This window comes from Camelina sativa, chromosome 5, assembly GCF_000633955.1.
Source record: "Camelina sativa cultivar DH55 chromosome 5, Cs, whole genome shotgun sequence".
Taxonomy (NCBI): domain Eukaryota; kingdom Viridiplantae; phylum Streptophyta; class Magnoliopsida; order Brassicales; family Brassicaceae; genus Camelina; species Camelina sativa.
The window spans coordinates 34,823,964-34,838,759 of NC_025689.1; the positions used below are offsets into that span (position 1 = coordinate 34,823,964).

General features: G+C 40.8%; 4 protein-coding genes across 11 annotated transcripts; 2 read left to right on the plus strand and 2 right to left on the minus strand.

The window, feature by feature from the left end:
* Positions 4-7,223, minus strand: LOC104788671 (probable inactive protein kinase At3g63330). Of its 7 annotated transcripts, none has more exons than XM_019246220.1 (21): positions 7,114-7,222; positions 6,598-6,905; positions 5,762-5,999; positions 5,529-5,634; positions 5,285-5,426; positions 4,920-5,181; positions 4,442-4,794; positions 4,237-4,313; positions 3,812-3,953; positions 3,504-3,660; positions 2,893-3,076; positions 2,124-2,528; positions 1,945-2,002; positions 1,763-1,850; positions 1,553-1,627; positions 1,375-1,458; positions 1,147-1,290; positions 975-1,050; positions 719-801; positions 583-637; positions 4-467 (listed from the first exon to the last, which is right to left on the minus strand). In XM_019246220.1, the coding sequence occupies exons 1-21, from the start codon at positions 7,182-7,184 to the stop codon at positions 402-404; spliced, it is 3,174 nt and encodes a 1,057-aa protein (XP_019101765.1). In that variant the 5' UTR covers positions 7,185-7,222; the 3' UTR covers positions 4-401. The 7 variants fall into 7 exon arrangements, 5 of the variants coding, with proteins under 5 accessions (XP_019101765.1, XP_010512746.1, XP_010512747.1 ...); XM_010514444.2 differs by having other exon boundaries at positions 4,430-4,794; XM_010514445.2 differs by lacking the exons at positions 6,598-6,905; positions 7,114-7,222 and adding an exon at positions 6,115-6,265 and having other exon boundaries at positions 4,430-4,794; positions 5,761-5,999.
* On the plus strand, positions 8,058-9,677 carry LOC104788675 (heat stress transcription factor A-7b-like). 2 transcript variants are annotated; one of them, XM_010514450.2, is made up of 3 exons: positions 8,058-8,544; positions 8,632-8,679; positions 8,938-9,677. In XM_010514450.2, exons 1-3 carry the CDS (start codon positions 8,293-8,295, stop codon positions 9,517-9,519), a joined length of 882 nt encoding a protein of 293 aa, XP_010512752.1. In that variant the 5' UTR covers positions 8,058-8,292; the 3' UTR covers positions 9,520-9,677. The 2 variants fall into 2 exon arrangements, with proteins under 2 accessions (XP_010512752.1, XP_010512753.1); XM_010514451.2 differs by lacking the exon at positions 8,632-8,679.
* Positions 9,629-10,251, minus strand: LOC104788674 (defensin-like protein 11). The gene is made up of 2 exons (XM_019246224.1): positions 10,056-10,251; positions 9,629-9,962 (listed from the first exon to the last, which is right to left on the minus strand). The coding sequence occupies exons 1-2, from the start codon at positions 10,117-10,119 to the stop codon at positions 9,769-9,771; spliced, it is 258 nt and encodes an 85-aa protein (XP_019101769.1). The 5' UTR covers positions 10,120-10,251; the 3' UTR covers positions 9,629-9,768.
* Positions 10,395-14,430, plus strand: LOC104788672 (pentatricopeptide repeat-containing protein At3g63370, chloroplastic-like). The gene is made up of 2 exons (XM_010514448.2): positions 10,395-13,828; positions 14,076-14,430. Exon 1 carries the CDS (start codon positions 10,624-10,626, stop codon positions 13,501-13,503), a length of 2,880 nt encoding a protein of 959 aa, XP_010512750.1. The 5' UTR covers positions 10,395-10,623; the 3' UTR covers positions 13,504-13,828; positions 14,076-14,430.

Below are 14,796 nucleotides of genomic sequence, written 5' to 3' on the forward strand. Positions count from 1 at the left end.
AAATCTATCAAAACCGACGCATCTTCGTATTTATCTCTTAGCCTAGTTTTACAATCCATTCTATAGGATTCAGTTTCCCATTCTCAATAAATTAAATATGGACAACAATTTACAAAAAAGGGAAGTGAAATTTTCAGGTTTTTTCTTTTAATTATTTACAGGGAAAAGACATGCAGGCTACAACAGTACTATAAGTCTATAATGTTCCTCTTCTCTTTCTCCACAACCTTCAATGGCTGCGCCTGGCTTCAAATTTCGAAAGAAACGCACAACCTATACTTTTCCCTTTCTGTCAAAGCCACCACTCTCGATCTTCTAAGGAGGAGACTCATCTCACCTTTAGGTAAATGTAGCAACGAGTTTAGTTATTAGAAGAGAAGACGTCTTACTGTTTTCTACACTTAGTAGCCGGGAGGAGGTTGAAAATAAGGGTGCTGCAGAGCCTCGTCTATGTTTAATCTGTCCTCCTGCGCTTCCACAATATCAAATCCAAATGTGTCAAAACGGCAACCCCAATTTCACAACATTGCTATATGGACAAGCGGCAACGTATAACGCAGAGAAAACGACAGAGAAACTCACAGGGTACCACTGTAACAGACCCCTCACCAACCTTAAAGCCCAAACATTAGGAAACCTGCATTTTCCACCATATGCACATTCAAAAATGTAACAACGATCTTTTTAACACTTCAAATGGACCAATCATCAAACCCACCCAATCTTCAGAGGGTCTCTACTCTTTATCTGTTCTGCCAAAAATTCTTCAGAGCATTTCCATGACGCAAGTGAAATCCCACCCTATACATCACATGATATACTCAATAAAATATTTATGGATCACTAGAAACAAAAAGCTGAATGTGCTGAAAATCTCAGAAACATAATCTCATAAATTGACTTTTTGAGACGTGTCAAATAAACCACAAATATAAGATAGCGATAGTCAGTCAAATGAACAAACTGTCTTTTACCTGCTTTGAGCTGGCGCCACCATGTTTTAAAGAGCTACCTGGGATTAGGATGCACATCTCCATAAAGGATCGAAGCCTGTTACCGAAAAATACAAACAGATTAATAGTTGTCTAAAGAGCCTTGTGGTGTTTAAATCTCAAGCAAAATTATTTACTCCTGCATCAAACTTACTTGTATGCAAGCTCTTTAAAGTTTTCACTCCAACCTCTGATATGTTGATCCAAAAGGGCGCGTGTAACAGAACTAATCTCAAAAACATTTGGTGATCCTAAAATCATCTCTAACATCACAACCCCAACACTCCACATGTCGTACCTGCAAGAAAAAGGGTTGTTACATCTACATTTGGCGGGGCCAGTTGCAGCAACGCTTAAGTAAAAATAGCTGTATCTGCCATACTTTAATGTCAAGCTGGTTGGCCCACGGTGCCAGCTACTGTTTAGAATGGCTTCTGGTGGTGCATAATCATGAGTTTGTTCTGCTCTGAATTCAAGATGATCCAAAGTATTATGATGATCAGGACTCACAAACCGGAGGAGGTAAAATTTCACAAAGATATACAAAGAAAAGGATATACCTTGAAGGACCTGTTGACCCATACAAATGTTTCACCGTATATTCATCGAGTGCACTGCCAAAGTCGATTATGCGCCTAAATAGAAATAATACAACCATCAGTTACCAGGAAAACAAGAAATTGTAGAAGTGGAGGACCCAAAGACTTAAGTGCTGCAGCAAAGTAGAAATACTTGGAGTAAAACTAGTAAAATAAATTGTAACTAAGTACATTTTAGTTTTGAAGTTATGATCTCCATTTGGTACACCCTTTAAGCATCTGCCTGACTTGATGTCTTCAAGGCATACCACCATATTCTCTTGGGAACATTGTAAATTAATTTTCGTGAGAATAATAAACTGTCACAGATTGTATATTATATGAACTATCAAAAACATCAAAACGTTTCTTACCGGGTTTGATATCTCTGTGAGTAATATTGCGATCATGGCATGCCTTTAGACCTAGCAACTGAAAAAGAAGAATAAAGCATAAAGTAATATAGTAAGCACACATTTAATTAGATTCCCACGATGCACCTGTCAAACACAGGGAAGAAAATCAAAACAAACTCAAATTCCTATGCACATACCAATTGCCATATTATTCTCCGCATCTCTTCTTTTCCTGATTCTGTCGTCTTCAACCAGGTCCACCACTTCGACGGACGAAGTATCTGCCCGTGACTTGCCTCTTCAGCCTTTTCACCAGCAGAACCATTCTCTACTTCTTCCACAGTGTAAATCAGCTTTGATAAAGACACACCCTCGTGGTGAAACACAAGCCATATGTCATTATATCGAGATTCAAAATACTCTATGTATCTAGCAATATGTTTCAAACCCTCTTCAGAGAGACCCAGTTCTGATGACGCTGGTTTAGAGCTTGACGTTTGCGATGCAGAAGAACTCCTCTTTTTATTGTATGCATTTAGAAACAGTTCACCAAAATGCTTCTCCCTTAGACCACTTAGATAGACAGTTGGTCCTCTCTCTACCTGTTTAGGGAAAATAGTGGGAAAATGTAGAAATTAAGTTTCAGAAAGAATTTGCATTCCTCATATAGGTCGATAAATGACATGAAAAACAGAGAACAAACTCTCGTAATGAATAACCAATATCAGATCTTAATTACTCAATTTATGCAAGAACCACTCAATTGAAGCAATTTATGTAATAAGCAATGAACACTGGAGAACTTTTTCCACCCCCTAATGACCAAAGTGATGCCCACATCACAGATACACGTCTTGTCACCATCACTCTTAAGAAACCAAAGGCAGAGAAAAGTGAAGAGAATTGCAGGCACATCATTTTCGATGGAAAATTTTGAAAAAAAAAAATCCCAAAAAGAACACATACCATAATCCGTTTCAAAATGAAGGAGTTATCAGGACCAGCAGTATCATAATGAACACCATTTTTTGATGTATTCACATCTTCATTGTTCCAACTAGTACCGTTATTTCCTTGATTGCAATTCCAGTGAAATGCCAACCATACCTCACCAAATGCACCACGCCCAAATTTTTTCTTCAGCACATAGCTAAAAAATCACATGATATCACACAATTTACACAAATTTATCAGCCATTTTATTAGAATTTTATTTCTATTTTGAAACATAACTGTTTCCATAATATGGAGACACTAATATAAGACTATCATGTTTCTTTGTGAGGAAACCATCTAACCAAAAGGCAACAAGAAGACATGACATGCGTACAACGATGGCAAATTGCCCCTCCAAAATTTTGCAATGACTACATAGCCAAGTGCACTGAAGAAAAACCAAGAATTTGGGAGAACAAAGGGTTCGGTTCACAGGACTACTACGATCAAGTAAAAGGATCTCAGTCATCAACGATGATGTGAAAGAGGGAAATAAATTATCAATACCAAGTAAAAAGAAGAAGACACTTGAGTCCGGAAATAAAATAACTGACCAATTCCAAGGAAAAAGAAAAAAGCACCTTGAGTCCGGAAATGGAATCTCATCCGTCCCATTACTAGCACCAAAACCATGTAACGGTACAGATTCAAGTAACCCAAGGAAAGTAGCAAAGCTATCAGGATTGATACACTGATCTCGATTCTCGTTGGTAGCCGTTCCAGAAGGCAAACACCAGCCTTTTTCATCATAAAAAATGTCAGATGCACCAAAAAGGGTGAAAATCAGGGTTATGATTATGACTAAATGATAGTTGACTGGAACCAAAAAAACAATAACATTAAGATTTCTGGTATAAAAGAGGAATCCACTGAGAAATTTTCCATTTACCAGAGAATGGCTCGGCAGATGCAGGTAAAACCTGAGGTAAGTCACCCATGTAACCGTTCAAATGATCCAGTTTCCCTTGAGACGCCCCAATAAGGTTCTCTGACATATAAAAGCGGCAAAAACTTCCATTTTTAACTTCAACCTGGCATAAGAAGCATGGCCCATATCAGATAAGTTGTAACATTTTCCAGGTCAATAATGCAAATTTTTGTAAAGATTGATAGAAAAAAAGTAGAGCTGACCCGCCCACTCATTCTTGCAATCAAAATCAATTGTTATAAGAAGGCACACATTACAAAAGAAGTCGCTAGCTCAATCGGACATTTACACAATAATGAGATAATGCATATCACAATCATTTGTCAGAGAATGCCTTAGGAACAAATTGAATATAGGAATAGTGACAGTGTGTCAATTGGTCCTACCAATAACCTGTTAAACATCGTTGCAAGTGGCTGAGCCTGTTTCGATTGCAATGGACCCAAATTTATACCGTTAGGCACTGTTGAAAGAACAAAAACTTGATTAGCCAAACATGAGATCGTATGAACGATTATCATTGAGGTTCAAACTCTACATTTCATAACCAGGATGCTGATTGTAATCAAAGAAACTCACATGGCAGCGCACAGTTGTTACTGGGTAGTGCTGCAGCAATCTTTTCATTTTTGTCATTCATACTCTGCTCCTTCCTTTGGAGCTGGGTAACTAGATTCGATTTTAGAGGAACAACAACAGCAGCCATATTGTCCATGCTTCCCTTCTCAAAAGCAGTATTAACCAAGCAGTGTGCCAAAGAAATTGAGCAGTATGAAGGCACTCCTGCTCCAGAGCTAGTTTGATTGTTTACTTCCCACAGACGATCACAAACTTCTTGCACCTCCAACTTCTCAAAGATTCCATCAGATGACACTACCAAGTAGCTGTCGTTGGCCAGTAGAGGCTGCCAGTCCATCACCTCGGGTGCCGAAATGACACCGTAGCTGAAATAGATATCAAAACTCTCACTTTATCTCTCAAAGTAAGTATAATAAGAGAAACACGAGTTTCAGCAATCATCATGATCATCGGTACAGAGAGACACTAAGATACAACAAGCAATGCCTACCTTCTATAAGTAAGGTCACCAATTGAACGGGAGACAGTGAGCTGACCATTCACTCGTGGCACACCGGCCCACTCAGTGACGTAACCACCTGCAGCTTCAACACGAATCTTTTCATCCTCTCTATTTGGGTGATGGTCCTTTGTCAATTCTTTGGCAATAAAACGCAGTAGGCCATTGCGATGTTCCAGTTTAAAGTCAGAAAACCTTGATGGCGAGGAGCCTCGATTGCGCCTTCGCTCTCTGTACAACTTCATCAAAGTAGCTGCGATAAACAAACACCATTGCAACAAAATGTTTATAAATGAATACAAATACTGGATTTTTTTAATTAGGCAACTTGGTTTTAGAAATAGATGTTGGCAAACCTCTAGCTTTTTCCGGAGTCTCAAATATTTCAGAACACAGAAGTGCTTTTGAGTCACCGATACTAGCGACCATTAGTTGACCATCTGCGATAAGTGCAACTGTAGCCGTTGAACCTGAAATTAACTTTCGGGTAGATGCTTCCTGGAGGAAAAGAAATCAAAGTGTGGCAGGTTATATCCTCATCATGATACTGAAAAAGGAAACGTTTGAGGGAATGAGTAGAAGAAGATGTGCACTATATACCTTAGTAAATGTGGCATCAATGTCATGGATGGCTCGCAGCAATGCTTCCTTAATGATATCGAAGTGAAGAGAATCGTCAAGATCAAGTGGGAACGAGTCTGGAAACCTGCAAGGAAATGGGGACTTTACAAATGAGGGGAGGACATACCACAGATTACAAAACCACAAATCTCCTCCTCACACACACATGGAAAATGATTAGTTGATATAAGATAGAGAAAAAAGAACTCAACTGCAATTTAAAATCGTGAGTAAGGAGGCCATGCAAAATAAGACCGTGGTCTGGATGAGTAGGTAATCTTCCAATGGACTTGCTAGTCATAGCAGAAAAGGTAGCGTCCAAGAGAAAGTTGATATGCAAAGCAAAGTAATCGAACAAAAGGTTTGAAGCCATCTCACTGGCTTCTGCACCATTATGACCGTCAAAAACTGCTGCAATGCCAACGGAAACATCCTTGGTTCCAGACTTGCCTGCTCAAATTACCATCATCAACAACAACAACAACAATAGTTTTAATTAACAATTTTTCTTAGAAAAATAGATAATTCGAGAGCAGATCTTCTCGGGGTCGGGGGAGGTACATACGGGGAAAGGGAATGCGAAGATCAAGGGCACAGAGAAGACGATCCTCTTGGTAATTTCTCCGACCCTGGATGGCTGCCGTATGGCAAAGACCAGTCGTAGTAGGAGTTCGTCGGGGGGCCCAGTTCCAACGAGGGCATTTGGGTGATTGAAAAACCGCNCATGCAAAATAAGACCCTGGTCTGGATGAGTAGGTAATCTTCCAATGGACTTGCTAGTCATAGCAGAAAAAGTAGCGTCCAAGAGAAAGTTGATATGCAAAGCAAAGTAATCAAACAAAAGGTTTGAAGCCATCTCACTGGCCTCTGCACCATTATGACCGTCAAAAACAGCTGCAATGCCAACCGAAACATCCTTGGTTCCAGACTTGCCTGCTCAAATTACCATCATCAACAACAACAACAACAATAGTTTTAATTAACAATTTTTCTTAGAAAAATAGATAATTCGAGAGCAGATCTTCTCGGGGTCGGGGGAGGTACATACGGGGAAAGGGAATGCGAAGATCAAGGGCACAGAGAAGACGATCTTCTTGGTAATTTCTCCGACCCTGGATAGCTGCCGTATGGCAAAGACCAGTAGTAGGAGTTCTTCGGGGGCCCCAGTTGTGGAGAATCCAACGAGGGCATTTGGGTGACTGAAAAACCGCTGGAGCTCCACCTTGTTTGTAGATCGCCAAACACGTCGGTGATTCACCTCCACATTTAATCGCCAAGAAGAAGAAGACGATGACGAAAGATACAAGGAACCCTAGACTTAGCAGACTTGATTTGATTTTGGGCATCATCATCTGACTGACACACACACACACACCAAATCATCGGATATTAACAAAACCAACAAAAAGTTGCTAAACCAACAAATCTCAAGCTCTACTAATTTAATTGCTATGAGGATTTGAAGCGTAGAAGAAGATCATTGTCCCTTTTTTTTCCTAACTACGAACCGCTTATATAAACAAGAAGAATTCAAGCTATATTTGGAAGTTGTTGTCGTTGTTACCTGAAGAAAAAAACTCTCGGGGAGAGGAAGATATGCCGATTTAAACCCCGGCCCCGGAGGTAGGAGTTCATCTCTGGAAAGAATAACTAGGAGGACGAGTTTGAAATTGACCCCCTGGCACTGTTGGGCTTTATTATTTTTGGGTTTATTAATATGATCCACAGGTTCGTTGAAAGCCCACTCCACTTGCACTTAAATTCACTAGGACTACGTGGCAATAAAGTTGGTCTTCCCGCAAGTTTTGTCAAGAACAAAAAAATCAAAATAAAGAAACGAAGGAGAGAGAGTAGTGTGATGAGGAACTTTTGGAATGTTCTCTTGCGTTGAGTTTGTTTAACTTTAGGTAGTAGTAACTTAGTAACACAATACACAATCAACAATCGTCTATGCCACTATGTATGTTTTTCATATTATAAGTTCTAACGATTACTATAATAATTTATACAGCAAAATCCAAGTTGCATCGACTGGAGCGCGCGGCCACATGGTCACTATGTCCCTAAATCACACTCTACAAGACATCAAACACAACGTGGCAGTTTTCTCTTTCGCCACATTCCTATACTTGGGAGTTCGGGACTTTGGACTCTACTGCTTTTTGGAAAAATCCATATGTACCAATCAGTTTTTGTGTATATCGTGTTTTCTACTTCCCTAGGCTTAATTCGTACTACTACCTATCAACTTGTTTAAGTTATAATCACACGAACGATCCATCGGTGTGCAACTTAATCATAAAAAGAAATATACTACTAAATCATGGGATTCCTTCCTTACTCTCGTCAAAAGTATAAGTTCCGGAACGTTCTAAGGATGATATGTACCCATCCTCTTGTATTGTTTCTAGAAAGATCGAAGTCCACTACTATGTGATTAAAAAGAATTTGGGGTTCACAAGCTCCCTGCATATATATATGTATTTAAGTTACATACGTGGCCATTGTCTCCACCACATCTCCTTCTTCAACTGCCATTAAACTAACCACCACGAAAAGCAGAGTACTCTGTTTTTCAAAAAAAAAGACTGCACTTCCCGCTCTTTTCCTTGGACCTTTTTGTTTTTTTTTTCTTCCTTCTGTCTTCTCTAATTCAGGAACCCAAATGATTTGTTTCCTCTCTTCGATTACAAGTTACAGAAAATCCAATCATAGATCGTTTGAGATCTAGCATTGCTACGAGATGGACCCGTCGTCAAGCTCCAGACCGCGGTCAATGCCGCAAGTGCCTGTGCAGGAACCACCAGGGCCTTCACCGTTTATAACAAAGACGTACGAGATGGTGAATGATCCAAACATAAATCACATTGTGTCTTGGTGCAGGGGAGGCATCAGTTTTGTCGTCTGGGATCCACATTCCTTCTCGGCTACTATCCTCCCTCTATACTTCAAGCACAACAACTTCTCCAGCTTTGTCAGACAGCTCAACACTTATGTAAGTATCTCCGTTCCTCCACTAGACGACATTGCTACGTTTTCTTTTCTTTTCACTTTTACGTTCCCTCCTTCATCTTATATATAGTTTTGGAGGACCTCAATGATGCGTTCGGCCTCCAATTACTGCAGAATGGTAAATAATTTGTCTCTTGTTTAATTTGTGAATTTTGTTGTTTAAACCGACAACTCCGGCCGTATAAAGTTATGCTCAGTACATGGTTGGTTAAATAAGCTAGCTTTGAATGAGAATTATGTTCTGGAAACTTTCTTGAGAATTATGGATATAATAATAAAATAGAAAATTGAAGATAATGATTTTTGACTGTCATGTACAGTAAGAAAGAAGAGGTTACAAACTTACCCAATTAATTGATTATTTATTGACCCGCAGGGATTCAGAAAGATCGAGACAGAGAGATGGGAGTTTATGAATGAAGGATTCTTGATGGGTCAAAGAGACCTTCTCAAAAGCATAAAGCGACGAGCCTCCTCCTCTGCCCCTCCTTCACTCCACCACTCTCAATCCGAGGGTCATGACCCCAGCGTCGAGGCTCCTCAGCTCCGAGAAGATAGTCATGTCCTAATGATGGAGATATCGAGGCTCAGACAGGAGGAGCAGAGAGCGAGAGGCTACATCCAAGCCATGGAGCAGAGGATTAATGGTGCAGAGAGGAAACAGAGGCATATGATGACCTTCTTGAGGCGTGCGGTACAGAACCCTTCGCTTCTGCAACAGCTACTTGAGCAGATGACAGGGGTCGAGGAGGCTGCGATTATTGATCAGGCTAGCTTGGTCAAAACGGAAGCGGTGGAGCACGTATCGGAGCTGGAGGCTCTGGCGCTAGAGATGCAAGGATATGGACGGCAACGGATTGATGGCGTGGAGAGAGAGCTCGACGACGGGTTTTGGGAAGAGCTACTGATGAGCAACGACAACTCCGGGGAAGAAGAGGCGAATGTGAAGCAAAGTTAGTTAGGTTTTTTTTGGGTTCATGTCCGGTTCTAATAATTATCAACAAACGAAACATATAGAAAGAATAAGAAGGAAAAAAAAGCACTAGATAGTATTGTGATCGTGGAGATCCAACAAAATGAATGATGCCTATGTTATATATACATAGGGTTACATTACACCACCGTATTTATTAAATATCACAATCCATATAGCACTCGATCACAATATATAGATATATGTATATGAAGAAAAGAGGGTAAATGAAAATCAGGAGCAGCCAGCCTTGCGACAGAGGCAGCGGTGGGGGTCAGAGGCACAAAAGCCACCGATGGCTCCTTCGTACTTGCACAAGTCGTGGCAAAGGCGTTCTCCTGCATCCTTTAACCAACAAGGGAAGTTTGGTAGATGCTTGCACTCCCACTCACATCCTTGAGCTTGCGCTTCTCCTCGCTCCATCAATCCTATATGTATATGGTGTGTGTGACATAAATAGAAACATGTAAAAAACGAGATCGAATCGAGTTGGAAAGTGATGAATTATGTTACGTACGTACCTGTGGAAACCAGTAAGATCAATACGAGGATATTAATGGCTGAGAAGTTGATCATCTTCCTCATTTTTTGTACGTTGACTTTTAATTAGGCTATACAAACACCAAAAAAACAAAAAGAGATGAATGAAAAACGAATCAACGCATGAATGATATATATGTATATCATAATTCTACGTTCGTCTCTCTCACTCTCGCGTCGTCAAAGCAGCAACTTGCGAATAAATGAATTCATCTGTGATGTGTATTTGCCAACCTTTATGATATCGATGTCTTTTTGGTTTCTTGATTCGATCGGCCACGCAAGCGTCCTTCTTATCGTAAATCTCAATTAACAGAAACGGGGCCGAGATTGTATTGCGTATTTTAATGGGCCTGGCCCATATCAGAACCTTTATCTGAGTGAATAAGAAGAGATGATGAATAAAAATTTAAATGGAGGAAAACACCCAGCAGAGTCGTAATGAAGGAGGATTTGAATTTGATTGAACCATGGCGGCTGTATCATCATCTACGGGCGGGCTGCGATTGAAGAAAGCAAAACAAAAGATATGCAGTTTAGATAACAACAATGAGGCTGTTGAGCAAAAATGTCCCCGTCTCTTCATCTAAAATCATCATGTACTCTGCTTCGGCGATTTCGAATCCCACGTTTCTTCCACATGCTAATCTTCCGACATGCCGTCCCCGATTTCGAACAAACCCAGCTCCCCTCAGTTACCCCGTAAAGCCCTTCCAACTCGTCTCTTCTCTGAACCTCTCTTGTTCCGATGGTGGCCTATACGAATCTTTTCGACGGCTGGACGATGACCCTTCCATGGAAGCCTATGCCTCCGTTCTTGAGCTCTGTGGCAAATTCGGAGCTCTCTCTCAAGGCCGGCAGCTGCATTCCCGCATTTTCAAGATTTTCCCCGCTTTTGAGTTAGACTTTTTGGCCGGTAAGCTTGTGTTTATGTACGGCAAGTGTCGCTCTGTTGATGACGCAGAGAAAGTGTTCGACGAAATGCCTCACAGAACTCTCTTTGCATGGAACGCGATGATTGGAGCCTATCTTTCCAATGATGAACCTGCTTCTGCTCTTTCTCTCTACCGCAATATGCGTCTCCAGGGCGTTCCTCTCCATCTTTACTCTTTCCCTCTCTTGCTTAAAGCCTGCGGCTATCTTAGAGATTCCCGGAGTGGCACTGAGCTTCATTCTCTGCTCGTTAAACTTGGATACAGTTCTACTGATTTTATTGTCAATGCGTTGCTTTCCATGTATGCTAAGAATGATGACCTAAGCGCTGCAAGGCGTCTTTTTGATGGATCCCAAGATAAAGGAGACGCTGTTCTGTGGAACTCTATCATGTCTTCGTTTTCCTCGTCTGGCCAATCTTCCGAGACTTTAGAGTTTTTCAGAGAAATGCAGTTAAATGGTCCTTCCCCCAACAGCTACACTTTTGTTTCGGCTCTCACAGCCTGTCAAGATGCATACACAGGCAAAGAGATTCACGCTGCTGTCCTGAAATCAAATCTTTCTTCTGAACTATATGTGTGCAACGCCTTGATTGCAATGTATACCAGGTGTGGTAAAATGCTCGAGGCTGGAAGGATTCTTCGTCACATGGACAACGCTGACGTTGTGACATTGAATTCCCTGATTAAGGGATATGTTCAGAATTTCATGTACAAGGAGGCATTAGGATTCTTTTGTGATTTGATCGCTGCTGGTCACAAGCCCGACGAGGTTTCGATGACCAGTGTCATTGCAGCGTCCGGAAGATTAAGCAATCTGTTGGCAGGAATGGAATTGCATGCTTACGTCATTAAACATGGCTGGGATTCTAATTTGCAGGTTGGAAACACGTTGATAGATATGTACTCAAAATGCAACCGCACATGTTATATGGGCCGAGCGTTTCTTAGGATGCATGAAAAAGATCTCATTTCATGGACTACAGTCATTGCTGGTTATGCCCAGAATGATTGTCATGTAGAAGCCTTACAACTCTTTCGGAATGTTGCTGAGCAAAGGATGGAAATTGATGAACTGATGCTGGGAAGCATCCTTCGAGCTTGTAGTTTGCTGAAATCCGAGCTCATTGTCAAAGAGATTCATTGTCACATCTTGAGAAAAGGTTTACTTGATACTGTGATACAAAATGAGTTGGTAGATGTTTACGGAAAATGCAGGAACATGGGCTATGCTACTCGAACATTTGAATCAATTAAAGGTAAAGATGTTGTCTCTTGGACTAGCATGATTTCGTCTAGTGCTCTAAATGGTAACGAAAACAAGGCTGTTGAGATCTTTCGACGCATGGTTGAAACTGGTTTGTCAGCTGATTCTGTAGCATTGTTGTGTATACTGTCTACTGCAGCAAGTTTATCTGCCCTCAAGAAAGGGAGAGAAATTCATGGCTACTTACTCCGCAAAGGGTTTTTCCTAGAGGAGTCCATTGCAGTTGCAGTTGTTGATATGTATGCATGCTGTGGAGATTTACAGAGTGCAAAGGTTGTATTTGATGGGATAGAAAGGAAAGGTTTACTGCAATTCACAAGTATGATCAATGCATATGGGATGCACGGATGTGGAAAAGCATCTGTTGAGTTGTTCAATAAAATGAGGCATGAAAACATCTCGCCCGATCACATTTCATTTCTGGCTCTTCTTTATGCGTGCAGCCATGCAGGTCTGCTTGACGAGGGTAGAGGGTTTCTCAAGATCATGGAACATGAATATAAGTTGGAACCATGGCCTGAACACTACGTGTGTCTGGTTGACATGCTGGGTCGTGCAAATTGTGTAGTGGAAGCCTTTGAATTCGTTAAAATGATGAAGACAGAACCGACCACAGAAGTGTGGTGTGCACTCCTTGCCGCATGCCGATCTCATTCAGAGAAAACAATTGGAGCGATAGCAGCTCAGAGGCTCCTTGAGCTAGAACCTAAGAATCCGGGAAATCTTGTGCTTATATCTAATGTCTTTGCTGAACAAGGAAGATGGGACGATGTAGAAAAAGTGAGGGCAAAAATGAAAGCAAGCGGATTGGAGAAACACCCTGGATGTAGTTGGATTGAGATAGACGGCAAGGTTCATAAATTTACAGCAAGAGATAAGTCTCACCCAGAGACCAAAGAGATATATGAGAAATTGTCCGAGGTTACTAGGAAGTTGGAGAAGGAAGCAGGTTATTTAGCCGATACAAAGTTTGTTCTGCATAATGTAGATGAAGGGGAGAAGGTTCAGATGCTGCATGGACACAGTGAGAGGCTAGCAATTGCTTATGGTCTGCTCAGAACACCTGACAGAGCCTGTCTTCGGATCACAAAAAATCTACGTGTCTGTAGAGATTGCCATATTTTTTGTAAGCTGGTCTCTGAGTTATTCAGACGAGACATTGTAATGAGAGATGCCAATAGATTTCATCACTTCGAAAGTGGGCTGTGTTCTTGCGGAGATTTTTGGTGACCAAAACTTGACAAAGCATATGTTCATCAATTCAGGCGAAGATTATTATGTAATTTAGCTCCACATAGCTCCATAAGGTTTGCATATGGTTATTTGCCTGTGTCCCACCAAGAACAACAAGAAGTCGTCATTTTAGGAGTGTAATGACCTCTTTTGTTTTGCACCATAGAAGGGAAAGAGAGAGATTGCAAAGTAACAGGGAAGATGGAGACCTGATTAAGAGGAAAAAAGTAAAGGCATATCAGTAATTAAAAGCAGGAAGCAGAGACCTAGACACGAAGCCAGGGATAGAGTCGTCTAACTAGGGCTGTTCAGCAGAGACCTAGTAAGTCTTTTGAGAGTAAATGTCTCCAAGATACTGACCTCTCTTTTCTCGTTATATATTATTTGCTTTAAACCCACACCTACCAAACCCGTGGATGAATATTTCATATATTCCACCTATATTCATCTGCATTTAAACACTCCACAAACCTCAACTGTTTACTGTTTACGTCTTTGTATTTGCATTGCTTAAGAGAATGATGGTTTATTAGCCTTATTTTGTGGCCTTGTGGGAATGCCTAATGTAGGAGGAAACATAGGAGGGTGGTTGATGCAAAACCTAAAGATGAGGTCTTTTAGATACGCGGAGTCAAACTAAGCATGGACCTTGGTGAAGCTTCTTGACGGTCTAGATTTAAAATCAGGTACGACACTGTGTGTACGTGAGAAAGAGGGAGAGAGAGATTTTAGAGAAAGAAAGAGATGTATCACAATAAAGGAGTATATTTAGGGTCACAGGTGGTGGAGATATAGGTATGCAGGGCCGAGGCGCTAATCTCTTCATAGCCCTATTGATTTTGTCTCTCTCTCTCTCTTTCTTCCTCTCTTAGCTGTATGCATTATGATGCTTCTTTTAATTCACTGTTTAAGGCTTCTTTAATATCGTGGTGTCTCTCTCCTTTTTACCCAACCATCTCTTTAAATTTTTAACATCTGTCCCTCAAATCCTCTCTCATCTCTTTCTATAAGTATCTATAACGCCTCAAACCACAAAGTCATCACATATGTTTCAATTTTCCAAGTTTACAACTTCCTCATCGAACGAAGCTTTTTAAAGTTTTTTTTTTTTGTCTAAGTATTTTGAAGACAAGTCCACAAGGGAACAAGTGAAGCTGCCAGCATGATCTATCTTTGGTTAATAGAGGAATGTGGAAACATATTTTGCTTAAACCCAAGCTAGGTCATGCTGTGACAGCCTCACTCCTTCCTGGTTTAGGAACAGTCACTGATAAAACACTCCACATGGCT